The 27254-nt window shown below is 47.4% G+C and overlaps 1 protein-coding gene and 2 long non-coding RNA genes across 3 annotated transcripts in view; 2 read left to right on the forward strand and 1 right to left on the reverse strand.

Moving 5' to 3' along the window:
* The window catches only part of EGFL6 (EGF like domain multiple 6), a 56251-nt gene extending 43290 nt beyond the window's left edge, over positions 1-12961 (forward strand). The window contains exons 8-12 of the mRNA XM_032592247.1: positions 552-878; positions 1927-2007; positions 5607-5708; positions 8677-8942; positions 12458-12961. Coding sequence (XP_032448138.1) covers positions 552-878; positions 1927-2007; positions 5607-5708; positions 8677-8942; positions 12458-12568 — 887 coding nt within the window. The 3' untranslated portion in view covers positions 12569-12961. The remainder of the gene's footprint in view (positions 1-551; positions 879-1926; positions 2008-5606; positions 5709-8676; positions 8943-12457) is intronic.
* Positions 12962-20114: 7153 nt separating this feature from the next.
* Positions 20115-25511, forward strand: LOC115507308. Its single transcript, XR_003966605.1, has 3 exons — positions 20115-20212; positions 24582-24863; positions 25473-25511. It is a non-coding gene; the product is annotated as an uncharacterized LOC115507308 (long non-coding RNA).
* On the reverse strand, positions 22254-24291 carry LOC115507309. The gene is made up of 3 exons (XR_003966606.1): positions 24035-24291; positions 22870-23006; positions 22254-22571 (listed from the first exon to the last, which is right to left on the reverse strand). It is a non-coding gene; the product is annotated as an uncharacterized LOC115507309 (long non-coding RNA).
* Positions 25512-27254: the final 1743 nt, after the last annotated feature.

Raw genomic sequence — 27254 nt, forward strand, 5'->3', positions numbered from 1 at the left:
TCCTGTCCAGCTTGTGACCAGCTAGGCCCCAGTCCCTTGTTGCTCCCTGATTTCAACACGGCAGGGTGGATGGACAGTTCCACGCAGATCTTCAGCCCCAGGGCAGTGGGCTCTCTGCCTGTGGCCGTGCGTCTTCTCTAGAGTGCCACTCAGCCCCTTTGTAAGGACAGCCCTCAACCAGTGGGGGCCAGGAGTCTGGATAAATACCCCTAAATTGTCGCAGGATGGGACAGTTCTGAGGTGTGTTCTACATTGTTTTCCTCCTTCCCCTCACTTCTGCCTCCAGGGATCACCTCTCAAATAAACCCCCTGCCCCCAAATCCTTGTTTCAGGGCTGGCTCGGTCAGTAGAGCACGTGACCCTTGATCTCAGGGTCATGATTTCAAGCCCCACGTGGGGTATGGCGCCTACTTAAAAAAATATGTATTAAAATATCAAGCAGTAGGGCCTCCTGTGGATTGATTCTGGAAGCATTCATTTACTGTACTTCATTTTTCATGAGTGACCTAATTGTCAGCCAATGTGAAACTTCCCACCTGTTGTTATTGTAGTGATCCCTGAAAATTCTGTGAAGGAAGTCCTCACGGCCCCTGGTACCATCAAAGACAGAATCAAGAAGTTGCTGGCTCACAAAAACAGCATGAAAAAGAAGATAAAAATCAAAAATGTCATCACAGAACCTTCTGGAGCTCCTGCCCCTGAGGTCAACCTGCAGCCCCTCAAGTCTGAAGAGAGTGTTTCCAGAGGTAGGAACTCTGATGGAGGAAAAAACCGAAATGAAGAGAGAAAGAAAGAGGGGCTCGAGGAAAAGAAGAGAAAGGAGAAAACCCTGAAGAACCACGTGGAGCGGGAGCAAAGCCTTCGAGGAGATGTGTTTTGTGAGTAACACTTTGGTTATTTTGCACATTTTATGAAAAGCGAATGGTGATTTCTCCTGGCAGGGAAAGAAGGAAAGACGGCTTCGTGCCTGCCGTAACACTAAGGTTCAGTACTGATTCTAAAGAAGCAGGGTTCTCTGTAAGTTCTGGAAATGAACAACCCCTGCAGATCCCAAATCGTATTTGCTGCTGTGGGAAACAAGGAGGTTAAGTCCTTTCCCCTTCCCTGGGGGGCTTCCTGTTTGATGCAGACCTTCTTTCCGCTCCCAGCCAAGTAAGCACGCTTGCCCTGGCTGGCCATGCTGCACACCCCCAGACCAGAGAGACCTTGGGTCCAGCTGGATCTGCCAAGCTCTGCCTTTTTACTTCTCGAAGGCACTTTCGACCTGCCCGCTCGATGCCAGGGGAATTTCGCAGCTGTGAGGTTACAGGTTAAAAAGCCAGAATGACAATTGTAGAGGGGAACATTCTAGAGAGGAGCTTAAATTTTCTCCCTGAACTGGATATCTGCCCTTTTCACCCATTGCTGTGCAGAGCCCACAGCTAAGTCTCAGCCCCTCCAGGACAGTTTCCATATTAACCCCCTCTCCCCCACATCCCCAGGCGGAAACTTGGTGTTTCATTTTCACCAGGCATTTGTTACTGCCCCTATTTTTTTTTTTTTTTTTTTTTGCCTTGTCTGCCCTTGGCTCCATGGCTCTTGGATTTAACCAAATGGAAAGCAGACCCAGGCCCACTTATCCAAGAACTAGCATAACGATGGTGTTGTCTCCTCGAATAGAGAGCGAAAATCTCAAGAGTGTATTTCCAAACCCGGGTGAGAAGAGGCATGTTACTAGTGTAGATGCTTAGGTCATCTTTGGAAAATGATGTCTTAGACACAGAAACTGGAACCAGTGTGAATGCTTTGGGAATGTTCAGGAAAGTCTGCTCTGACATAGTCTGTACTCAGAATAACAGGATAAACCTCTGCTCGGTCGTTCGTTGACACCTCCTTAGCATGCGAGGGTTCAGGGCTTTTCTTAACTGACCAAGTGTTCTTAATTAGCCCCGAAGGTGAACGCAGCGGGTGAATTGGGTCTGGTTCTGGTCCAGAGAAAAGCTGTCACATCCAGGCTGGAACACAAAGGTAACTGATACCTTCATTTATGAATCACTGCTTCATTCCTAAGCCCCCGAGGGAAAAATCGTTACATCTGGACACAGTGCCAGTACGAAGTAGTAGGTCCTTACGGGGTCAGTACCAATGACGACAGTATAGGAAGGCTGTCTTCTCTCCACCACGCCCGCCTGACACCGAGAATGACACATGGTACATATGTGAAGATAGATGAAAATGACCCCTTTGCTTCAACTTCAACACCCGACGGCCCACAACCTGAAAATGACCATGCACTGAATTCCGGACGATAGTGCTGCGTCATAGACAACCCCAGACCTTCGGTCGCCTACAGCCGCTGTTTATTTTTGCTTATGAGTCCGTCAACCGGCTGAGTGGTTCTGCTGATCCGAGCTGGTCTGGGGGGGCTCACCCACGGGTCCGCAGTCAGCTTTGGTCCCACTCGGTGACTTGGCCGATCTTAGCTGTTTTCCGGGCCTCAGTTGGGACAACAGAGCTGTCTCAGCTCTGCTCCATGTGGTGACTCATCCTCCAGCGGGCCAGCCAGGCTTGTTCTCGAGAAGCAGTGGCAGGGTTCCAAGAGAGAGTGGAAGCACACAGGCCTTGTGAGGGCTAGGCTCAGAGCGGCCACAGCGTCACTTTCACCGTATTCTGTTGGCCAAGGCAAGTCCCAAGGCCGGCCGGGACTTGAGAGTTGGGGAAGGCGCTACAACGTCATGTTGCAAAGAGCGTGGAGACAGGGAGGGGTAAAAATTGGGACCATTCTTGTGATCAGGCTAACAGAGCCTCATCGTCAGGAATCTCGTAGGCGTGATCCCGGGTTCCTCTGAGTCCCTTTAGCACTTTGACTACCTGTGACAAATTATATGTGGCATCTCTACACAGACACCAGGGGAAAGCCTATTTCTGTATTTGTCCCTTTATTTGGCATAAATATTCATGCGTCGATCTTCCCTCCCCTTTGCAAACTCTCTTACTTACCTCTGTGCATGTCCTAAGCTAGTGCTAATTTGACCGCCATTTGTGTTTACCCCATGAGTACATTCTCCAGTTCGGTCCCTTTGGTTTATAGGAATCTCCACCATGAAGGTAGAGCCTCTCTGGTTCAGTCCTCCAAACTTAATCTGAGAAGCTTCTACTAAAACCTCTCCAAAGGCTAGTGACCCAGCTCCGACAGGCATCTTGTTTTCTTCCATATTTCCCCTAAATGTTCTGTTTTCAATTTTATTTTATTTTTAATTTAATTTATTTATTCTGAGCGAGAGAGGCAGAGAGAAGGGGAGAGAGAATCCCAAGCAGGCTCCATGCTGTCAGCGTGGGGCCCGACGCGGGGCTCGATCTCACAGACCATGAGATCATGACCTGAGCCAAAACAAGAGTTGGACGCTTAACCAACTGAGCCACCCAGGCGCCCCTCAATGTTCTTTTTTTTTTTTTTTTTAAGTTTCTCTGCAGCAAACATCTTATTATCCATTTTCCTGGTTGGGAAGAAAATGTTTCATAGCTCAGGGAATTAGCTACATTCTCCGGGTGCTTAGAACTGCTTCTGCTCGGCTCTCCACTTGCTAAGTGACATTACTAAATTGACCCCCTTTGGATCCCCAGAATGACCAGGTCTCTTATTTTACTTTTCCTTCCATGATCCTTAATGAAACACGTGAAGTTTACTCAATTGTCAAAGGTCCTTGAGTAAGGTCCCTTGGAGCACTCAGTCTCACTTGGAAGACTCGGTGGGCACCCCAGCCCTTCTACTTGCTATTTGCCTTGGGCAAGTCCCTGAGACTTAGAACATCTCATTGCTTTCATGTGTGAGGTTGGAGTAAAAGCACCACTCTTGTCTAAGGTGCTGTCTTAGGCTGGATTCCCCAGAAACAGAATTTGTGTGCAAGTGGTTTACGTGGGAGGCGGTCCCAGGAAAGAATGCTTGGGGAGTGGGGGCGAGAAGGAGGCAATCAACAGTGTGTTATTAAGAAATTTTCACTGGGGGCAACTGGAGCCCAATCCCATTGGGGAACTCAATCCCATTGGAGCCCAATCCCATTGGGGAACTCAATCCCATTGGAGCTCAATCCCGTTGGGGAACTCAATCCCATTGGGGAACTCAATCCCATTGGAGCTCAATCCCATTGGGGAACTCAATCCCATTGGAGCTCAATCCCATTGGGGAACTCAATCCCATTGGAGCTCAATCCCATTGGGGAACTCAATCCCATTGGAGCTCAATCCCATTGGGGAACTCAATCCCATTGGAGCTCAATCCCATTGGGGAACTCAATCCCATTGGAGCTCAATCCCATTGGGGAACTCAGTCCCCTTGAAGCTCAATCCCGTTAGGGAACTCTGAAAGCCAGTGTAGAACACACAGCTCAGAGTTGTCCTATTGGAGGACAAGAGAGCTGGGTATTCATACACCATCTCCCATCTGACAATGATTAATGGCCGCTCCCGGGAGGGTGTTAATTCCCTGGTACTCCTGGCTTGCCATAAAAGCAGGGAAGGGCACCACTGTGGCCACTGGACCTCCATCCCAGTTGGACCCTCTGCAAGACCAGAGAGAGCCTGGATTCCAGTCTGACTTCAGGTCCATGTTCAATTCCAGGGACTTATGGTCTTACCCAAAGGCAAGAAAATTGCGGTATCTGTCCACCAACACCTGTCCATCAGTGGTTGAGGGTTTTCCTGGGGAAATAGCTTCCTGGTATTCTGGTCTCCCTGGCTTGATCCGAGCATGCTCCAGCAAGAGAATACCCTCACACAGAGAAATTTAGCATTCCGCAGATTATCCCAAAGGATCTGACAAGGTCTGCACTAGTTCGTTTGGGTAGGAGAGATTTTCTGGCCTAAATTTTACAAACTCTTGCCTATATTCTGTGTCTCACTTTGCTCACAGGGCTCTTGCCCATTACTTTTTTTTTTTTTTTAAGTTTTTGGTTTTGCTTCTACTTTATTTAAGATCACAACAGAATTTGGCCAGAAGGACTTCACAGGTTTAAATTGAAGCAGTATCTAGTTTGACACTGTCCTTAAGGCCATTTCAGTGGCCGTGATCTGTACTCCATGCAGTTGTTATGATTTTGTTAAATTAATATTTGTCAGGTAGAGCTCCCCGGGTGCCAGATGGCTCAACAAAAGACCACAAGAGAAATTGAGATAGAGAAGTTTATTACTCGCAGGTCCTGTAGGAGCATGGCACGCCTCGAGGGCCACACAGGGAAGTTGAGGCAGGGTGCTTAGAGAGAGAGGCGGGACCTAGAGCACAGGCCTTTATTAGTGGATTGGTCCGTTCAAACCAGAAAGATCTGGGTCTTGGTGAGTTCCAGGGGAGTCTTATCTACTAGGGCTGTTGGGAAGTCATATTAGGAACTTAATTAGCTTGTGACTCAGCAGGCTGTTCTCTAGGGCTCGCACCTGCATGAGGGGCAAAAGTCCGTTTTAGGACCCCATAGGCTGTTTGGCCAAACCAGATGGTGGCGGACGCAGCAATACCGTGGAGTAGCTTGGCTCGATGCTCAACAGCTAAAAATACGGCATTTCCTTCCAAAGCTCCAAATGTCGGACGTGCTTCTAATACTCTTTGTGATTATACAATGTACCCTTTTTCTTAGCAGATTTAAATATCTCAGTTGACTGCAGCTTTGAGCACGGGGTCTGTGACTGGAAACAGGATATAGAAGATGACTTTGACTGGAATCCTGCTGATCGAGATAATGGTATTTGGATTTTACTGTTTCGTGTTCTCTGCTGTGTGTTCTGCCCTCCGTACAGGTAAAGAAGGCTCTCCAGTGACGGAGGGTTATTATTCCTATCTCTCGTTAGGTCAGCGTTTGTCACCTTTGGAAACTTCTAGACCTTCCGAAGTCTGCCCTGTTGAATGGCTCCGTTGGTTCAGTATCTGTGTCCCGCCTTATCCCTCTTACCCCCACCCACCCACCCACATACAGGATGTTCTAGCAAAACTTTTCCATAGTCACTCCTGCTGCCGAGAGACAGATGTTAGAACTCGTGAACATTTTTGACTTAAAAAGAAAAAAACCCTATTTTTTAAGGAATCTCTGTGCCCAACGTAGTGCTCAAACTCATGACCCCGAGCGCAAGAGCCACATGCTCTACCAAGTGAGCCAGCCAGGGCCCAAGAATTCATGTACATTTTAAGAGTATTGGGGGAAGGGTAGAAAGAAGCTGTTCTTTTCCCCAGTTTGGCAGCTCGTGGTGCTCTGTAGTTTTTGTTTTGCTTTTTGTAGGGACATAAATCTGGAAAGGAAATATGACCTCTGCCTAAACCTGAAGTTTTAGTAAAGCCACCCCTCAAAGTAGCAACACCATGATGAGCATCAGGTCAGCAACCTGAACTTCTGGACTGAATGTTCCCCTCCGTCGCTTGCAGATTCCTTTCTGGCCACTTACACTGGGGTTTTTCTCGACTTCAGCTCTGAGCTGTGGAATTCTAGCACTTTCCACTTCTTGCTTAAACACTATTGACGGGCCCTAGCTTTCCCCTTGGGCAGAGCATTTTGGCTGATACAACCCACTTGGAGCATAAATGGAGGCCCTGTCTCCTGAGGCTGACACGTAGAGGTGTAGGTAGAGACAACTCTGGGGACTCGACTTTCTTACCAATCCATTTATTTATTTGGGAATCTACAAGTTCATCCCTCAGTTACAAGATCCTTCTCCTGGACCCTTCCTCTAGACTAGTTCCTCCCTTTCAAGCCTTCACACGCAACCAGGAAACCTGGATATCCCCCAACAAAAATTCCTTGCAAAACTTGAGATTAGGGTAGAGGGGGTACATCTCACGCAGCAAGTTGTGTGAGTGGAACTATCACCGAAGATTCAAGGCAGGTTTAACCAGTCCCAAGACCGTATATCTTGGGAGAGCCTGTCTGGTCAATAGCTAACTTGCATTTCTCCTTTCTTCCATCATGACATCTCCAAGTTTCTATCCGCCAGAGCCACATCATACAGGGAGCCCATAGGTTATTCCAGAATCTTGACAGCTCACACAGTCAGCAGGGTCTTCATGTGGAGTTTTCCAGCAATGGAAAGTCCCCTGTTTACAAACGCGATTCACAAATGGCCTCAGGTTTCCCAGCCTTTGTGTCACTCAAATCGTACCTTCTTCCCCCCTGCGCCCCGTTCAGATCTCTAGGTGGGCTTGTCTTTCTCTGAGGAAACGTGGGATGAGTCAGCATTTCTAGAAGGATAAAATCTCAAGGACAAATCAAAATGGGCTTTAGGGGAGAGAGTAGGGAAATCTGCCCCAGTGGGTCACAGAAGAGAGGGTGTTGCTGGTGGAGTGGCAGTGGCTAAAGCGTAGGATGCCTACGTTTCAGATTAGCAGAATACTTTTTAGTACATCTCAGACAGGTTGTTGTTTTTGTTTTTGTTTTTTTAACATTTATTTATTTTTGAGACAGAGACAGAGCATGAACGGGGGAGGGTCAGAGAGAGGGAGACACAGAATCTGAAACAGGCTCCAGGCTCCGAGCTTTCAGCACAGAGCCCGACGCGGGGCTCGAACCCACGGACCGTGAGATCATGACCTGAGCCGAAGTCGGCCGCTCAACCGACTGAGCCACCCAGGCGCCCCTCAGACAGGTTGTTTATCTGAAATTCAAGCTCTCCTGAGCATCCTGTATCTTTATTTGCTGAATCAGGCAACCTGAGCAGCTGGGGAAAAGACCAGACAGTCCCTGAGTCCAGTGAAAACTAAGGCAAGGTCAACCTGGGTCCTTCAAGTGACGCTGGGAATATACTAGCAGAAGACTCCGGGCCCCCACCCCCTACCCCCAATGCATTCCTCCTGGCTTCCGTACAAATTCTTTCTTTTCGTCAACTTCTTTAGACCCCCATTCCCTGAGAGTTTTTTGCCCAGGTTCGTCAAAGCCACAAGCAAAGGACTGAAGATGAGCTATACTTAGGACATGGATCTTAGAAATAGAAGGAGGTGTGTTCCATTCCTCAACCGGAACTCGGACTGATACGTTACAGGCGGTAGTTGAGCTCCATGAAACCATTAGGACAAATTCATGTATGTTGTGGATTAAATACCACCCTACCTAAGGAGCTGGCCGTCATACATCTCATTGACTCTGTGGGAAAATGCAGTCCAAGGTTCATACAACCAAGGTGGAAAGTTCTGGAACACGAGTTCTCCATCAGCTGCAAATGACCTTTCCCTTTCCGTACCACAAAGGATTTCAGCTCTGTGATCCCTAAAATCCATTTTAGCATGAAATTGTCTTTCCTGTGTTGGAAATGAGAGAGACTTCAGCTTTCCCTACAGGAGACTATTATTCTTTTTTTTTTTTTTTTCATTTTGTTTTTTATAAAAAATGGTTTTTTGTTTTTTTAATGTTTATTTCTTTTTGAGAGAGCAGGAGAGACAGAGCAGGAGCAGGGGAGGGGCAGAGAGAGAGAGGGAGACACAGAATCTGAAGCAGGCTCCCGGCTCCGAGCTGTCAGCACAGAGCCCGAGGCGGGGCTCGAACCCACGCACCGCGAGATCGTGACTTGAGCCGGAGTCAGACGCTTGACTAACTGAGCCGCACAGGCGCCCCCTGTGTGTTTTTTTAAGATTTTGAATCCGGTTATCATTCATCTTCTGTGCTATTCTATACCCCGTAGCCAGACCCTTTACAATGGCCTCGTTAACTGCGCATTTTTCTTCTCTTGAAGCTGTTGGCTACTATATGGCAGTTCCGGCCCTGGCAGGCCGTAAGAAGGACATCGGCCGCCTGAAACTCCTGCTCCCGGACCTGCAGCCCCAGAGCAACTTCTGTTTGCTCTTTGATTACCGGCTGGCCGGAGACAAAGTCGGGAAACTTCGAGTGTTTGTGAAAAGCAGTAACAACGCCCTGGCATGGGAGGAGACCAGGAGCAAGGACGAAAGGTGGAAGACGGGGAAAATTCAGTTGGAGCAAGGGATCAGCACTACCAAAAGTGTAAGTGGAAAACCAGTGTCACATGGGATACTGACATTCTCTTGCACTGACTCGACAAACAGAGGGGCGGTGGGGCCCTAAAGATGAGCGAGGCTTTTTCCCTATACTTCGAGAGTTTATATTCTGGAGCAAAATAGGCCAGGCGGCTAAGCAGCGCAGCTCGCGATAACACCCGTCAGGTGCGTGCCCCTCACGTGTCATGGAAATGATCCGTTTGTGTGTCCGGCTCCTCACCAGCGTCCTCCCAAACCAGACTCTAATTTTACATGTGTAACTGAGTATGTAAAAGAATGTCTTGCTCATTCATTCTGTGCCCAGCACTGATCACGATGAGTGGAAGCTGCAGGGCCAGTTTTTTAAGTGTTTGTTTCTTATTTTTATTTTACTTACTATTTTTTTTAATGTTCATTCACTTTTGAGAGAGAGAGAGAGAGAGAGAGAGAGACAGAGTGTGAGCGGGGAAGGGGCAGAGAGAGGGGGAGACACAGAATCCGAAGCAGGCTCCAGGCCGTGAGCTGTCAGCACAGAGCCCGGCACGGGGCTCGAACCCACGAACCGGGAGATCGTGACCTGAGACGGAGTCGGACGCTTCACCGACGGAGCCACCCAGGCGCCCCAAGCGTCTGACTCTTGATTTCGTCTCAGGTCATGATCTTACGGTTCACGAGTTCGAGCCCTGCATCAGGCCCCATGCTGACGGTGCCGAGCCTGCTTGGGATTCTCTCTCTCCCCCTGCCTCTCTCTCTCTTTTTGTTTCCCTCGTGCGCACGCTCTTTCTCAAAATAAACAAAACTTCAAAAGAGCTGACCTATTTACAATTACACCAAAAATAACAAAATACCTAGAAATAAGCTTAGCCAAGGAGGTGAAAGGCCTGTACTCTGAAAACTGTAATACATTGAGAAAAGAAAGTGGAAGATGACACAAACAGACGGAAAGATATTCCATTCTCATGGGCTGGGAGAACAAATACTGTTACAATGTCCCTCCGGCCCAAAGCAATCCGCAGATTTAACGTACCCCTTACCAGGATACCAATACCATTTTTCACAAAACTAGAACATATAATCTTAGAATTTGTATGTACAAATTTGAGGTCTTTGTACAAAAGACCTCAAACAGACCAAGTGATCTTGAAAAAGAGGAACAAAGCTGGACGTATTATAATCCCAGGGCTCAAGATATCAAAACAGGATGGTACTGGCACAAAAATAGACACATAGATCAACGGAACAGAATAGAGAGCCCAGAAATAAGCGCACACTTACGTGGTCAATTCATCTATGACAAAGGAGACAAGAATGTACACTGGAGAAAAGATAGTCTCTTAATGGTGTTGGGGGAAACTGGACAGCTGTATGCAAAAGAATTAAACTGGACCAGGGCACCTGGGTGGCTCAGTTGGTTAAGCATCTAACTCTTGGTTTCAGCTCATGGTTTGTGAGATCGAGCCCTGTGTCGGGCTCTGCCCTGACCACGCAGAACCTGCTTAGGATTCTCTCTCTCCCTCTTTCTCTCTGCCTCTCTCTCTCTCTCTCTCTCTCTCTTTCTGTCTCTCTCAAAGTAAATAAATAAACTAAAAAAAAAAAAAGAATTGGGGCCCCTGGGTGGCTCGCTCGGTCAAGTGTCCGACTTTGGCTCAGGTCACGATCTCGCAGTTTGTGGGTTCAAGCCCCATGTCGGGCTCTGTGCTGACAGCTCGGAGCCTGGAGCCTGCTTCGAATTGTGTGTCTCCCTCTCTCTCTGCCCCTTCCCTGCTCATACTCTGTCTCTCAAAAATAAACAAATGTTAAAAAAAAATCTTTATTAAAAAAAAAGAATTCAACGGGATCACTTTCTTACACCATACACAAAAATAAACTCAGAGTGATCTAAAAACCCAAACGTGAGACCTGAAACCAAAAAGCCCTAGAAGAGAGCACAAGCAGTAATTTCTCTGACATCGGCCATGGCGACATTTTTCTAGATATGTCTCCTAAGGCAAAGGAAACAAAAGCAAATATATACTATTGGGACTACATCAAGATAAAAAGTTTCTGCACAGCAAAGGAAATAATAATCAACAAAAAAGTAAAAGACAACCTACTAGATGGGAGAAGATATTTGCAGACGACATCCAGTAAAGTGTTAGTACCCAAAATGTATAACGAACTTCTAAAACTCCACACCAAAAAAATCCCCAAATAATCCAATTAAAAAATGGGTAAAAGGCGTGAAAAGACATTTCTCCAAAGAAAACCTACAGATGGCCAACGGACACATGAAAAGATGTTCAGCATCACCCATCAGGGAAATGCAAGTCAAAACCACAATGAGATACCGCCCCACACCCGTCACAGTGGCTAAAATCGAAAAGTATTTGTGAGGATGCAGAGAGAAAGGAACCTTTGTGCCGTGTTGGTGGGAAGGCAAACTGGTGGCAGCCAGTGTGGGAAACGGTGTGGAGATTCCTGAAACAATTGAAAACAGAGTTCCCATATATGATCCAGTAATTTCACACCTGGGTATTTACCCGAAGAAAACCGAAAATACTGATTTGGAAAGATACATGCAGCCTCGGTTTATTGCAGGATTACTTATGATAGCCAAGATATGTTTTAAAAAGTTGTGGTAACGGGCAAAAAAGAAAAACTATCAGTCAGCTGTCATTTATTTTCATAATATTTCTTTCTAAATATTGTTGGACGAATGAATATAAAGTAGTAACTGTCTGTCTTTCATTTTGTTCAGTGAGTCACTCCTGTCAGTTTTTGTCCAATTTAGAGATAAATTTTTTTTGTATTTCTACAACATAAGGAAGTTTGCTTCTCTTTTGATTATTAATAGATAATAGATATTTAATTTGATCTACTTTATCATAGGTGAAAATGATTATAGCCTATTAGCAAACATTTTTCAACATTTGAAAACAACGACATTCCCAGTAATTTCCAATATTAAAGCCAATGTTTTCGGAAAAATAACCATACTACTACAAACTCCCAAAATCTGAATATATCAAAATAATTCTCTTTCAACTGTTCGGTTTTACATTAGATGTTCACAGGGAATGTTAAATTTCTTCTAGCCTGGTTTTGGAAAAGAAAACCACATGGTTTTTTCATTTTTGCTTTTTATTTTCTTTAAATGGGAATTCCAAAATTTCCTCTTCAACCATACCCTTCTCCGCTCTTCAGGGCTGTCCAGATTCTTCTAGGTGGTGCAGTGACCCAGTTTTCTCTGACTATAACCCGCTCAGTGTAGATACTGGCATCTGGAAAATACGTTACTATGCATGCAATGTCAAAGCCTGTTCCTATGCAATAGGGCTGATGAGTTCAGTCCTTTTATTGTTAAGTAATCTCTGTGCCCAAGGTGGGGCTCGAACTCACAACCCAAGATCAGAAGTCCCATGCTCGACCGACTACGTCAGCCAGGCTCCCGAGCTCAAGCCTCTTTAATAGCTATTAAATAGTTTGAGTATATCTTTGACTTGGAAGTTGAAAGTAATTATTTTATATCTTCTCCGTTATTAGATCATTTTTGAAGCAGAACGTGGCAGGGGAAAAGCCGGAGAAATTGCAGTGGACGGCGTCTTTCTGGTTTCAGGCTTATGTCCAGATCGCCTTTTATCTGTGAATGGTTGAATGTGACCGTGGTCATTTGCATCTTTATATTCGGCTTTTTATGTCAGTTCTCTGTTTTCTGATATTACACCATAGATTCCCCCACTTTAGAAATACAAACTGAAAAGTTGTACCAACAGAAACATTATTGTCACACGCCTTTCTTGTATAAGACGTGCCAAGAGTTGCTTTAAATGTAGTGCCACTGTGCTTTTAGAAGTATAAAAACGAACGACAACAACAAAGACTACAGGGAATTGTTTCTTTGTTTGACTTTCCTGGCACTCCTTGGAAACTGTGACGTCACAGATAGGTTTTTACCTAAGCGGCTTAGCCTGATCTTTTACAGCCAAGCTTGTACATTTAAATTCTTTGTAATGACGTTCAAATAATTACCTTGTGTCATGGTTTAAGTGTTCCTAAGTAAGAAAATGAGTTTTTGATGCTGTGTTTCATTACGTGTATAATTATTTGCTTTCCTGGAAAATGGGGGTTTTATTCATTTTCGTCGGAAATGCTTTGCATTCTTAAAAATTCATAAAATTACTTCCTTTTCTGGGAGCACACGACTGCTTTATTAGGCCTCATAAGTGCAATGCACGTTAGCTTCCGTTCTTGAACGTAAGGCCTCAGAGAAATCCCTAAGATGAAATCATGCAAATACCAGGATACAGAAGAAAGACCAGTGCCTTCTTTTCTGTTTCTCTTTTCTTCCAAATTCAAGAACAGCTTTGTGTGGTAATGAATCTTGAGTATATTCCCCTGAGGATGAACGTATATTGTGTTTTTAGATTCTGGGTCCAGGACAGCTCCCAAACAGAAGGTTCCCCAGATGTTTGTTACCCCCTAAAGCAATGAAGGCATTGAGCTGTAGGATGAAGGAAAGAGAGAAAATGGCCTCCTTACTAATCTTTAATGTTTATAGCCTCACTCTTAAAGTTTATTTTTATTTTTAATTTTAATGTTTATTGTATTTTTGAGAGAGAGAGACAGACAGACCATGAGCAGGGAAAGGGCAGAGAGAGAGGGAGACGCAAAATCCGAAGCAGGCTCCAGGCTCTGAGCTGTCAGCATAGAGCCCGGCGCGGGGCTCGAACCCACGAACCACGAGATCGTGACCTGAGCCGAAGTCGGCGCTTAGCCAAATGAGCCACCCAGGCGCCCCAAAGTTTTTTTAAACTGAAACTTGTAGTGATCCTTTTTTCCCCCCAATTTAGTAACCTTTTCCCAACAGTGTTCTCTTTAATACAACCAACACATACAACCTCTTAAGATGGTAGGGGAAAGCGTTGTTTTCCTTTAGTGTGAAGGGATTTTGGCATATAGTCTCCAAGGGCTGTGGTTGTATCTGTTAGGATAACTGCTAGGTATGAAAACCCCAAAATAAGTGTTTCTAGTGAGACCAGATGAAGAGGTTTCTAGCTAAGTCACATCAGCCTGCAGAGCTGTGAGACATAATAAGATGGTTGTTTTAAGATGCTAAGATTTGGGGTTGTTTGTTACACAGCAAGAGCTAACGGATACAGGTGGTTTCTAATACTGTGGTAGAACTTGAAAAAGAACTCCTGTTTCTTCAATGACCAAGGAAATTGGAGAGCATAGTTATGGCTTAGAATAAAGGAAGATAGAAGGGAGAACTTGCAGTGAAGGACCAGTGCCCCAGTGATCCAGGTTAAAGGAAGAGATGTTGAACCCGAAACGAAATAGGGAAGCCTGGGAATTGTGTTCTCTACAGGTAGAGAATCATTGCCCAAGGCCGAGTTAAGTTGAATTAAATAACAGCGTTTCATGTCTCTCTAGGAGCTGTAGCAGAGACTTAAAGTTGCCTACCCAATATCCATTTTTGAATTTCGCCTTACAAGTATAAACATATAAATATATATGTATATACAGCCTCTCTTTAAGGTGGGAGAGCCTGCTGAAGTCACTGGTGGGGCTTCAAGGAAGAGTCATTAAAGAGGGCTGTCAGTTGGAAGCCCCTCTCGCCATTCCTCTTCCGCCTCCTTCCTTCCTGCAATGTGGTCGTGAGGGCAGGAGCTCTGTGAGCTACCTTGTGATCATGAGGTCCAGGACCGTACCTTGTGGAGGAGCGCGTAGCTAGAAGACGCCTGGGTCCCTGATGACACTGTGGCATCTCTATCCCTGTCCCAAACCAGTCACGGTCCAACATTTTATTAAGTGAGAGAAAACTGAACCCTCTCTTGGCCTATCTGGGATTTCAAACAAAGCACAATCCAGACTCTGGTGACTACTCTTCCCTGACCCCTGGGGGCTACCCCTGCCATTTCCACCACAAGACCATCATCTCGGGGGACTAACTTTTTGGATCCTGAAATAGCAAAATATTGTTTTGAATTCCGGCCAACAGGCTATGGTGTCCTCTATCTCCCCGGGCTACCTCTCCCCTTGCAGCCTTATCCAGTGAGCCCTGCTCATCGTCCTACACTGCCCACATGCAGGGTCCAATGGAAGATGGCACCTGGTTGATCCCCTCTTGTTCACAATCTCTCATTTCTCTGCTTCCGTGTAAAAACCACCGATCCTTAAGGGTCCAGTTAAATCGCTCTACAGCCCTCTCTGGCCTCCCTTGCCATTGCCATCAACCAATGTGGCGACATCTATGCAGATGACCCGTCCAGTGTCCCAGCCTCACCGTTCGTGGGCCTCTGTTCCACTTACCGTCATCTCCCCGGTCACTGCACCACGGCTGCCCCGTTGGACTTGATCATCACCTCTGAACTTGAACTCCAACATCACACTCTCTAGTTAATCTGGCTTTTAATCATCCCCCCACTTATCCTTTGGACTCTTTGAAAGCCCCATTCCCTTGAGATCTTCATTTTCGGCCCCTCTCTTGGCTTCCTCGTATCTGGACTCTCCTCTCTAATAAAACATAACCTAGACCCTAAGGCGCACCATCCCTTCAAAGACCCTCTTGCCGACGCTCCCCAAGGCCCATGCTCTTGTCTCCTTCCACCACAGCCCCCACGCGGAGTCCCAGTGCGCATCAACCCACAGCCTTTCGTCTATCCCGTCACCGGGCTTGCTAAGCAGTGTTACAAAGAATGACACATTGTGCAGGCTGGTTCTTCGGCGAAACCAGGACCTTCAACCTTTCGCGGATCCTGAGCGCTGCCCGAGTGACCACCGAACGATGCTTGCCTGCTTGCTGGCTCGGGCTGAGTAACATTCACCAGGACGTCCCACATCCTCCAGTCCCAGGGCTTCCTATTAACACATTGAAATAACAGTGGCGCCAGTCCCCATTTCTGCCTCCTCTCTGAGGCTCAATGTCCATGACTGACTAAAGCACCAAGTTGACTTTGAGAACACGGCGTGGCCTTTGCCGTACGCAGGGAGGGGTACTGAATGACACTGGGGTTTTCTGCTCTAGGGGTTGAGAAAAGCCTCCTTGTGGCCAGAAGGTTTGCCCTCCAAGGGGGTGTTGGTGGAGGGGGGAAGCCCGACGGGGGACATCTGGAGGCCCGGTCATTCTGTTTCTTCAACGTTTATTTATTTTTGGGACAGAGAGAGACAGAGCACGAATGGGGGAGGGGCAGAGAGAGAGGGAGACACAGAACCGGAAACAGGCTCCAGGCTCTGGGCCATCAGCCCAGAGCCCGACGCGGGGCTCGAACTCACGGACCGCGAGATCGTGACCTGGCTGAAGTCGGACGCTTAACCGACTGCGCCACCCAGGCGCCCCTCATTCTGTTTCTTGATGCTTTTTGGTTGGCCACGCTTTGTGAAAATCATTGAGCAGTACACTTACGACCTGTGCACTGGCATTTCTACGTATGGGTTCTACTTCAATAAAAACGTACCTTAGAAAATAAAAGTGTCACCCCTCTCCCGGTTAAGATGAACCCCATCTGTCTGTGCCGGTTGACTTGGGACACCCGAGTGAATTCACCTCTCAACACCAGGCGGGCTATCACTGAAGTCCCACAGGCTCGTGTATAGTCCAGCCACCGGTGCCTCTTACGTTGGGGATGTCCCCTGGCTTGCCACCCAGGATACCCGCGGACGCTGGTCACCAAGCTGGTTGCTGAAGGTAAACTGTATTGGAGTTTCGAGGCGGATGAGGCCGGAGATGTGCCTGCTGCTCAGAAAGCCAGGAACCCCTCACCTCTCCCACATGTGTTGGTCCTTCTGGACGCCCGTGAAAGCTTCTACATCCCCCTTTCCCAGTCCTGTCACTGTCCTTCTAAAATCTTTTCCCTCGTGGGCCCAAGCTGCAGTCACACGGCTCTCCTGCTGGATAGGAGACACTTCTTGCCAGCGTTCGTTTTTCGGATCCTTCTCCTAGTTCTGGCAGCGCCCTCTCGTGGCAGCCGGGAGGGGGTGTGTGTGTGTGTGTGTGTGTGTGGCCGCCGCGGGGGCAAACCGCAAAGAGGGCCGTCTTCAGTATCTCCTGCTGCCTCTCTGCTCCATTTCTCCCCTCCCCGGTGTCTTGCGAACCCGTGCCTCTTTCTGGGGGCCTAGAACCTTCCAGTCCGGTCACCCCTGAGATCTTGAAGAAGCCAATCTTGCAGACCTTTCATTATTTCCCATCTCACCCCTGTGTACTTGTCCTGCCCCAGGCTGCTGCTCTCTGCCTATGCTTCGATACAAGGGACGAGGAATAAGGCAGTTTCAGCACCATCTGCTGTCAGGTGGCCCTCAAGTCACACGGCTGCATTAAGGGGAGTTACGGCAAGGAGACAGGAGCGTGCAGGCGCGTGGGAAAACCAGCAATCCAACTTTGGAAATGGGCTTCAAGGCCGGAAGCAGAGCTATGGGAAAAAAGCCCTTGCTGATCAGCCTGCCCACATCACTGTCACCGCACTGGTCTCCACATTACTCAGAATTCACATTGCAGGCGCGCCTGGGTGGCTCACATCTGGCCCAATGTGTCTCCGCCTGAAGATTCAGAAGACCTGGAATAAGCATGTTATCCTTTTTTTTTTTTTAATTTTTTTTTCAAGGTTTATTTATTTTTGGGACAGAGCGAGACAGAGCATGAACGGGGGAGGGGCAGAGAGAGAGGGAGACACAGAATCGGAAACAGGCTCCAGGCTCTGAGCCATCAGCCCAGAGCCCGACGCGGGGCTCGAACTCACGGACCGCGAGATCGTGACCTGGCTGAAGTCGGACGCTTAACCGACTGTGCCACCCAGGCGCCCCAAGCATGTTATCCTTTATATTGTCGCAGGGTTTTTTTAATTTCAAGTTTATTTGGGGGGGGGCGCAGAAAGAGCGGGAGAGAGAGAGAATCCCAAGCAGGCTCCACACTGTCAGCACAGAGCCCTGATGTGGGGCTCAGACCCACATACCGTGAGATCACGACCTGAGCCGGGGTCGGAGGCTTAACCAACTGAGCCACCCAGGCACCCCAAGAAACCTCCCTTTAAATGAAAAAACCTGAGAGCCAAAGCGAGGCGAGGCACTTCACAGAGCCGTCCAAACATCAGGATCGCGGACTGTATTCCTTCGGGCAACAAGCAACTCTGACAGAATGAAATCCCAGGTGGCAGGCTCAGATTTCTTAGCAGAAATGCCAAAGGTATTTGAGCAGGCAGGCAGAGGTCTTTGCGTAGCATTAGCATCCTTTCTTCCCATTTTTTTTTGTACCTTATCTATATTTTCCTGATTAAATGGAATTTCGAGGCATCCCTAGTAACAAAGTAGTATAAAATGTTTCTTTGCCTCTGAATTTCCATCCTGTGATATGCACCACCAAGTGATTGAAGCCGTACGTGCCGGTCTTTCATTTCCCTGCTAATCCGTTGTCACAAATCTGTGGTAGAATAATTCTAGAAAAATGGGCAAAATGGACAAATGGCGTGGAGAAGAATAAGTGATATGGAAACGACCTACAGATTATGACAGGTGCAAGGGGATGTTAAATGAGACTTTTCTTGACTCAGAGTTTTGCCCAGGGCCCCAAAGCTGAGCATCGTGTGTAAGTGCCCTCTGGTTCTAAAGAGACATGGTAGGGGCGCTGGGGTGGCTCAGTCTATTAAGCGTCTGACTTCAGATCAGGTCATGATCTCACAGTTTGTGGGTTCAAGTCCCGCATTGGGCTCTGTGCTGACAGCTCAGAGCCTGGAGCCTGCTTTGGATTCTATGTCTCCCTCTCTCTCTGCCCCTCCCTCACTCACGCTCTCTCTCTCTCTAGAAAAATAAACATTAAAAATAATAATAAAATGAAGAGACACGTTAGACCATCTGCGCGGGGCTCACCGAATGGAGAGCCCAACACTACTTTCTTCCACCCGTGGTCCGTCACCCCTCTTCAGCTTTAAGGCAGAGTGGAAGAGAGCTGTTAGAATTCCAGAAGCTTATCTTATTTTTATTTTTTATTTTTCTTTATTTTTTAATTCTTAAAAAATTTTTAAATATTTATTATTGAGAGAGAGAGAGTGGGGGAGGGGCAGAGAGAGAGAGGGAGACAGAATCTGAAGCAGGCTCTAGGCTCTGAGCTGTCAGCACAGAGCCCGATGCAGGGCTCAAACCCACAAACCGTGAGATCATGACCTGAGCTGAAGTCAGACGCCAACTGACTGAGCCACCCAGGCACCCCCTTATCTTATTTTTAGATGGTTAGAAAGTCCAGCCTAATCTAATATTGAAACTTCAGGCACTCATCCAATTCCAAGCTCTGGCCCTTGCTTGGCTCAAGTGTAGTCTCCAGATCCTACAAAGCCCCCCTTTTTTTTTTGCCAAGTAAGGTTGCATTCACAGGGTTCGGGGGTTAGGAGGTAGACATATCTATCTTGGTCGGGGTGGTTGGGGGGGGGGAATATTATTCAACCCACAACACTGATCAGATTGTTTCTTTATACCTGAAAGTGACTGGAAAAGCTGTGGGATTTGCTCAAACCTCAAGCTCCAGCCCAGGAGCAGCCAAGGGGCGGGAGAGAGAGAGTGAACAGAGCTGGTTTCAAAGCAATGGTGAGAAAAAATAGGTTTCTTCTTATACCCTATGGATCCCAGCCTACTCAATAAATTAGATGTATAGGTGTCTCACTTTGTTCTTGTAATAGAAACAATCTTAGAGCGACAGCCCTTTGAAACTAAAGTCTCTAGTTTTACCATCACTTTGATTTTATTGGACCCTTGCAGGGAAAGAATGTGTACAGGTGAGAAGTGCAGGATACACCCACGGCTGCTTAATGAACGTTTACTACTTTCATATCAACTGATGTATGCTAGAGGGTGCAATAAATACTTGTATTAATTACTGCATTAAATAAATCGCACGTTTGGCCAAAGTTCTGTGAACATTTAGCTCAGCAATGCCTTGAATGGAAGCGGAAAGCGTGCGTTGCAGAGTACTTCAACCAACGTTGCTGCTGAAAAACATCACTGGGGCTCGTTTCTTTCAATCCAGGCCCCGCTACCCCACAGTCGCCCAGGCAAATCAGCCCTCCGGTAGGGGGCGGGGGGCGCGGCTTCACAGCCGCGGGTCGCTCTGCGCAGGCGCCATTCACCTAGCACGCAGGCGCTAGGGGCAGGGGCGGTGGTCTCTAAGTCTGCGAGCTTGGATTGGTTGAGCCTTGGTGGTCCCGCCCGCGTACCGGAAGCTCTGGGCGCGGAGGTGTCCGGAAGCTCTCTCTGGGAGCGGAGGTGTGCGGTTGCTGTCTCTGAGCGCGGAGGTGTCCGGAATTTCACGGTTTCTCGGTGAGCAAAGCTCTAGGTTCGCCGGGGTGTCTGCACGCCGGTGCTCAGAGAAGCCGGCGACTGCTCGGGGTGGGGGTGGGCCCTCGGTGCGTCCTGGGTCGGGTAGGCCCTATCCTGTCCTTTCCTCCCCCTCCCCCCCCCCGAAGTCGCCGGGGTGGGCAGATCTCTCGGGGCCGCCGCCGCTTCTGTGCTGGGTGCCAGGCTGGCACACTGGGACGGCTTGCAGCCGGCTCTGCTTGTCGCCCCGCTCCACCCCCCGGACCCCGAACCCCGAACCCGGGCCACAGCGGGTCTTCGGGCTGGTCCCTTCCCCTCGCTGCACCCGTGCTAGGGATCATCCCAACGTGATAAAGGGCGCTAGCGCAGTGTTGAGTGGCTGTTCCGAAACTGCGACGCCCCTACCAAATATTTGGCTTCAGTTCTCTCCATAGAGGAAGGGGCTCCCTGTGTATGTGGGTTATGGCTAGAAACAGAATTCTTCTCTAGATGTTAGGTCTAAAGACTTAAACAGAATTGAGTTACTGCTGATTTGTTACCTACCGGCTTTTGGAAATTGTCTTTAATCTCCCCTCTCCCCGGGGTTTAGGCCAGAAATGTGCAGATGTGGGCACCTTGCCCATGTAAATGTTAGTTAACATTTACAAGCTTTTTTATGCACCTAGTCAACAGATGTATGGGACCAACTATTGGCCGGCCCTATATAAACTCTTATCGATACGTATTCAGAAGGTAGGAGTTATAGGTGTGTATGTTGGCATTATCTATATTAGCATATGCTCTAGAACTGTGTTGTTCACTATGGTAGCCACTAGCTACATAGGATAATGAGCACTTGATATGTTCCCAGTCCTAATTGAGATGTGTGGTAGTGTAAAACAGCGAATTTGGGAGAGCTAGTATGAAAAAGAATTAAAATATCCATCATTTGTTTTTACCAATTACATGTTGAAATAGCAGTGTTTTTGGATACACTGGTGAGGCAAAATGTTACTAATTTCGTCTGTGTATTTAAAAAAATTTTTTTTAATGTTTATTTTAGAGAGAGAGTTCGAGTGGGGGAGGGGCAGAGACAGAGGGATTCACAGACTCCTAAGCAGGTTCCAGGCTGTCAGCACAGAACCCAATGTGGGGCTCCAGCTCACAGACCGAGAGATCATGACTTGAGCCGAAGTCGGACGCTTAACCGACTGAGCCACCCAGGTGCCCCTATTTTGTAGTTTTAATTATTTTGTGTAACCATTTTAAAAAATAGATGAGGAGCACCTGTTTATTTTTTAAAGTGGTTACTAGAAAATTTTTAATTCTATCTGTGGCTTGCATTATATTACTATCGGACAGTACTGCTTTAGAAAGGGGTCAGCAAACTGTGGCCTGCAGCTAAATCCAGCCTGCCTGTCTTTGAAAAAAAAGATTTGTTGGAGCAAAGCCTTACTCATTCTTTTATGTATTGTCTGCGGCAGAGTTGAGGAGTTCATACAGAGATTGGATGGCCTGCACAGCCTAAAATATTTCCTATCTGGCCTTTTACAGAAAAAGATTTGCTGACCCCTTGCTGCAAAACAATGCCTGCTATGGTAGATACATGTCATGTGAGCTTTTTAATTAGAGTCCTGTGTTAATTGTCAGGCCTACTGTGTCACAGGCACGGTTCTAAGGACTTTATAAGGACTGTGTCATTTATTTCCCGTATTAATCCTAGGATGTGGGATTTCCTTGATTTTGGAGATGAGGAAATCGAGGCACAAAATCGTCAAGAGACATGCCAGATGTGCTCAACACCCCTCCCTTCTAGAAATTGCACCCTCCTGACCCTCCTTATCCCCAAATGCTTGACACTGGGAGTCTATTCGATTAGCCCCTAGTGGGCACCGTGCTGCTGCATTTGTTTTTTTTCTTTTATATGACTTTTTAAACTAGAATTGAGGTGACGTTGGGTCTCCTGTGGAAGCAGCTGAGAGGCACTGGGCTTGGGGGAAGTGGGTACAAGCAAGCGGTTCCATAGAAGGGAGCGCACAAGCAGAGAGGAGAGGGCGCAGCCTGGGTGCTCTTTTCTCCTTTAATAAAAACCCTGTTTGTTGAGAAATAGTAAAGCACTGGCCAAGTGTTTTCCAGGCATTCTCCGTGAATGAAACAGACATCATTCTTTTATGGTCTTGTGGGCAAGGCAGACAATAAACCATTTTTTCAGTGCGATACACGCCATGAAAAACCACTGCCAATATTTGCAGTTTTTGAACAGGTCTCACTCATCTGTAAGATGGAGATAAGCCGCATGCTTGTCTCGGGGTTGTCGTGAGGCTTGAGATGACGGGAGCGCGTACGGCACGTAGACTTGTTCAGTAACCCCACTGGGTGCCTTCTGCCGTGGAGAGGTAAGGGAGGGAATGAGTATGGGCAGTCGGGGCATCGTGACACTTGCAACATCGCAACCGCCGTGCCCGGCAAGTGTTTTTAACACGTCCTGAGGGGGCTCGTCCAGCAAAACCCACAACCAGAGCGGTTCTGTACATTCAGTCCAGGAACAGGACAGGAGCTGTCTTTGGGCTGATGGCAGCAGAACTGAGCCGGTCCCATTGAGGGAGGGCCCTGTGCCCATGTACAGAGCAGTGGCAGCAGCTCAGAGTCCCCTGGATGGCTGGGAAAGCACCTAGGCCTACCTTCAGGGATCTTGATCCAGTGTGTCTGGGACAGGGCCCTGGCCTCGGCTTTGTTTTTGCTAATTTCTCCAGATGACTCCGGTTTATAGGCAGGACTGAGAAGCGCTCGCGGTGTGGATCAGGCTAGGCTCAGGGAGCTACGGAGGTGAAGCACAGAGTTGTGAAATAGGCGGGGCCTGTGAATGGTTCTGAGGTCTCAGAGGAGGCTGCTGGGGGGGGGGGGGCAGGGGGCTTTTTATCGCCTGGCGGGGGACCTCGGGCTCCGTCCTGAGGGCAGAGGGAAACCTCTGGAGGGCCGGGAACATGAGGGAATGTCTTGGAGAGATCCGTAGTATTTCATTTCTACCCCCACCGTGCGGCTCAAACACAAAACCCCGAGATCAAGAGTCTCATGGTCTACTGACAGAGCCAGCCAGGTGCCCCTGTGATATTTATTAAATGAGCTCTGTGGAACTCTAAACTGGACCCACAGCTTACTTTGTCTCCTTGTGGCACTTCTCAAAATTTTATATCTCGGTTGCTTTCACAGTATACCATCCTAGGGCAGTAAATGCTTTATATCCGCATCATTGTCCCACAGAGGGTATAGAAAGTTTGACAGGATGTAAATGCTGTTAAAAATATAGAGGAGAATGGAAAACAGTATGGCGGTTCCTCGAAAAATTGGAAATAGAATTCCCATATGACCCAGCAATCGCACTCCTGGGTATTTACCCAAAAGCATCGAAAGCAGGGTCTTGAAGAGAGATTGGTACATCCAGGTTCCCGGCACCGTTAGTCACGCTGGCCAAAAGGTAGAAGCAGCCCATGTGTCCACTGGCAGATGAGCAGATAAGTAAAATGTGCTTTATGCATACAATGGAATATGATTCAGTCTTAATAAGGTTCCACTGCATGTATAGACCACACGTGCCAGGACACGTGCTACCATGCCGGTGAGCCTGGAGGACATTATGCTAAGTGAAATGAGCCAGACACAAGAGGCCACCTGCTGTATGATTCCAGTTCAATGCGGCCTGTAGTCACATTCAGAGACAGTAGGGTGATGGTGGCCAAGGGCCACGCAGGGGGAAGGAATGGGCAGTTGTTTAATGGGTACAAAGTTTGTTTTGCAAGATGCAAAGAACTCTGGGCATTGGTTGCACAACAACATGAACGTACTTACTGTCACTTCACTGTTCGCTGAAAAATGGCTAAGATGCTAAGTCTTGGGGTATGTGTGTTTTTTCACAATCAAAACTGAAAAAGAAGGAAATGAGAGGTAAATAAAAAGACATGCATTCCTTCAGAATCTCCTGGAGACTCTGACCCTTGGTTGAGAAATTCTGGCCTGAGTTAAATATTGTCCAGCCTCCACATGGGCACTGTAGGCCTGTCTGTTATTAACCACCTTGCTGACATGTGGCAAACTTCAATCCCGATCCCTTTGGTAGCGATGCATATAAAGTGAATGTGGAATGCAGGCCAGGTGAGTGTTCTTTCTTTGTCAGGCAACTTGCCAACAAGCTGGTGGGGAGGGTTCAAGTGTATTAAGCAGCTTGAGACCTTATCGTGATGTGGGCTGCTAGGCATCCTCCAGATCCCAGGATCTCAGGCAGACGGTTCGGAGAAATGTTCAGCCATTGAAGGCAAGTATTTTTTTATTTTTCTGTGTTATCTTGCCTGTTCTTTGTCCACTGAGCCTTTTTCTTTTCTTTTCTTTTTTGACACAGAGAGGGAGAAAGAGAGAGATTGCACACGTGCACTAGGTGGGGAGGACAGAGGAAGAGGGAGAGAGAGAATTCCAAGGAGGCTGCAGGCTATCAGCGCCGTCCGCGTAGAACGCGACACAAGCCTGAGTCCCGTGAGCCACTAGATGATGACCTCAGCCGAAATCCAGAGTGGAACGCTCAACCGCTTAACCGACTGAGCCAGCCAGGTGCCCCAGTGAGCCTTTGATTCTCAGGAAGACCTCTTTCACTGTTTCCAGTGTTTCAAAGTGGAATTTTAAAAAGGTAAAACAATGATCTTGAAGTACTGATTCTTGCTAACGAGAAATATAGCCACTTAAGATCCTGAATTGCTGGCCCACTGAGTCTTAAATAATTTAAAAAAAAAAAAAAAAGACCACCCAGGTTGCCTTCATTCCAACTCCCTCCCGTGGCAAAAATGCCAGACTCGCAATCTTGGTCATTCTTGAGCTGGCCCCACAGGGAGAACTTGAGTAGGAACATCATAGCTGTGACCAAGGGTACGTAACCGTTCGTATTTGAGGGGAGATTCATCTGGTTTAGACTCAGTAACAGACTTCGTTCTGACTGCTGGTCTGAAGGCAAAGCCACAGGTCCTGTAACACCTGTATGATACTCTGATTCCAAGAGAAGGTAGAAGACTGATCCGCCGGCCGTGTCCAATTTGCAAATATTATAAATACATGTTTACCATGAAATTACATTGGACTAGTCACTTTTCTGGTTGTGAAAATAATACGTACTCATACAAAATACAGGAAGGAGTAAAAGAACGAACAAAAATCACCTAAAATCTTACCGTTCAGAAAATGTCACTGTCTAAAATTTTTGTGTATTTATTTTCAACCTTTTCTCTTCACATGTGATTTTTAGTGTTCGAGGGGAAGATGGCGGCATAGGAGGACGCTGGCCTCAGCTCGTCCTGCTGATCACTTAGATTCCACCCACATCTGCCTAAATAACCCAGAAAACCACCAGAAGACTAGCAGAACGGACTCTCTGGAGCCAGGCGTAGACGAGAGGCCCACGGAAGAGGGGCCCCTCCCGAAGCGGACCACCGAAGGCAAGGCGAGCTGAGCCTGCCCCTCCCGCCCCCGTGCACCTTACGGATCCACCCCAGCTAATACGCCAGATCCCATCGAAGCAGCGCCACAAGCCTGGCAGTGTGCAAGTAGCCCAGACAGAGGCCACCCCGCTCCACGGTGAGTCCTGCCCCCGGGAGAGGGGGAAGAGGAGGTATACACCAGTCTGACTGTGGCCCCAGCGGTGGGCTGGGGGCAGACATCGGGTCTGACTGCGGCCCTGCCCACCAACGCAAGTTACTCCTGACAGCACAGGGGAAGAGCCCTGTAGTTCCGTGCCACCCCAGGGACTATCCAAAATGACGAAACGGAAGAATTCTCAAAAGAAACTCCAGGAAGTAGCGACAGCTAATGAACTAATCAAAAACGATTTAAGCAATATAACGGCGCAAGAATTTAAAATAATATTTATAAAATTAATCGCTGGGCTTGAGAAACGTATAGAGGACAGCAGAGAATCTATTACTACAGAGATTAAGGGACTAAGAAAGGATCAGGAGGAGCTTAAAAATGCTATAAATGAGCTGCAAAATAAAATGGAGGCAACCACAGCTCGGATTAAAAAGGCAGGGGAGAGAATAGGTGAATCAGAAGATAAAATTATGGAAAAAGAGAAAGCTGAGAAAAAGAGAGATAAAAAAATCCAGGAGCGTGAGGGGAGAATTAGAGAACCAAGTGATGCAATGAAACACAACAATATCCGTATAATAGGGATTCCAGAGGAGGAAGAGAGAGGGAAAGGTGCTGAAGGTGTACTTGAAGAAATAATAGCTGAGAACTTCCCTGATCTGGGGAAGGAAAAAGGCATTGAAATCCAAGAGGCACAGAGAACTCCATTCAGACGTAACTTGAATCGATCTTCTCCTCGACATATCATAGTGAAACTGGCAAAATACAAGGATAAAGAGAGAATTCTGAAAGCAGCTAGGGATAAACGTGCTCTAACATATAAAGGGAGACCGATAAGACTCGTGACGGATCTGTCTAGTGAAACTTGGCAGGCCAGAAAGGAAAGGCAGGAGATCTTCAATATGATGAACAGAAAAAAAATGCAGCCGAGAATCCTTTATCCAACAAGTCTGTCATTTAGACTAGAAGGAGAGATAAAGGTCTTCCCAAACAAACATGTGATTTTTAAATAAAATTTGGATCAGACTCTATATACTGTTTTTAAATAACTTTATTCAGGGGGTGCCTGGGTGGATCACTTAGTTAAACGTCCAATTTTGGCTCAGGTCATGATCATGTAGTTCATGAATTCGAGCCCCATATCGGGCTCTGTGCTACTAGCTTGGAGCCTGGAGCCTGCTTCCGATTCTGTGTCTCCCTCTCTCCCTCTTTGCCGCTCCCTACTCACATTCTGTCTCACTCTCTCTCTCAAAAATAAAAAAAATAAGGGCACCTGAGTGGCTCAGTCGGTTAAGCATTTGACTTCAGCCCAGGTCATGATTTCATGGTTCATGGGTTTGAACCCCGCATTGGGCTCTGTGCTGACACCTCAGAGCCTGGAGCCTGCTTCGGATTCTGTGTCTCCCTCTCTTTCTGCCCCTCCTCTGCTCATGATCTCGATCTC

This window comes from Lynx canadensis, chromosome X (genome assembly GCF_007474595.2).
Source record: "Lynx canadensis isolate LIC74 chromosome X, mLynCan4.pri.v2, whole genome shotgun sequence".
NCBI classification, from domain to species: domain Eukaryota; kingdom Metazoa; phylum Chordata; class Mammalia; order Carnivora; family Felidae; genus Lynx; species Lynx canadensis.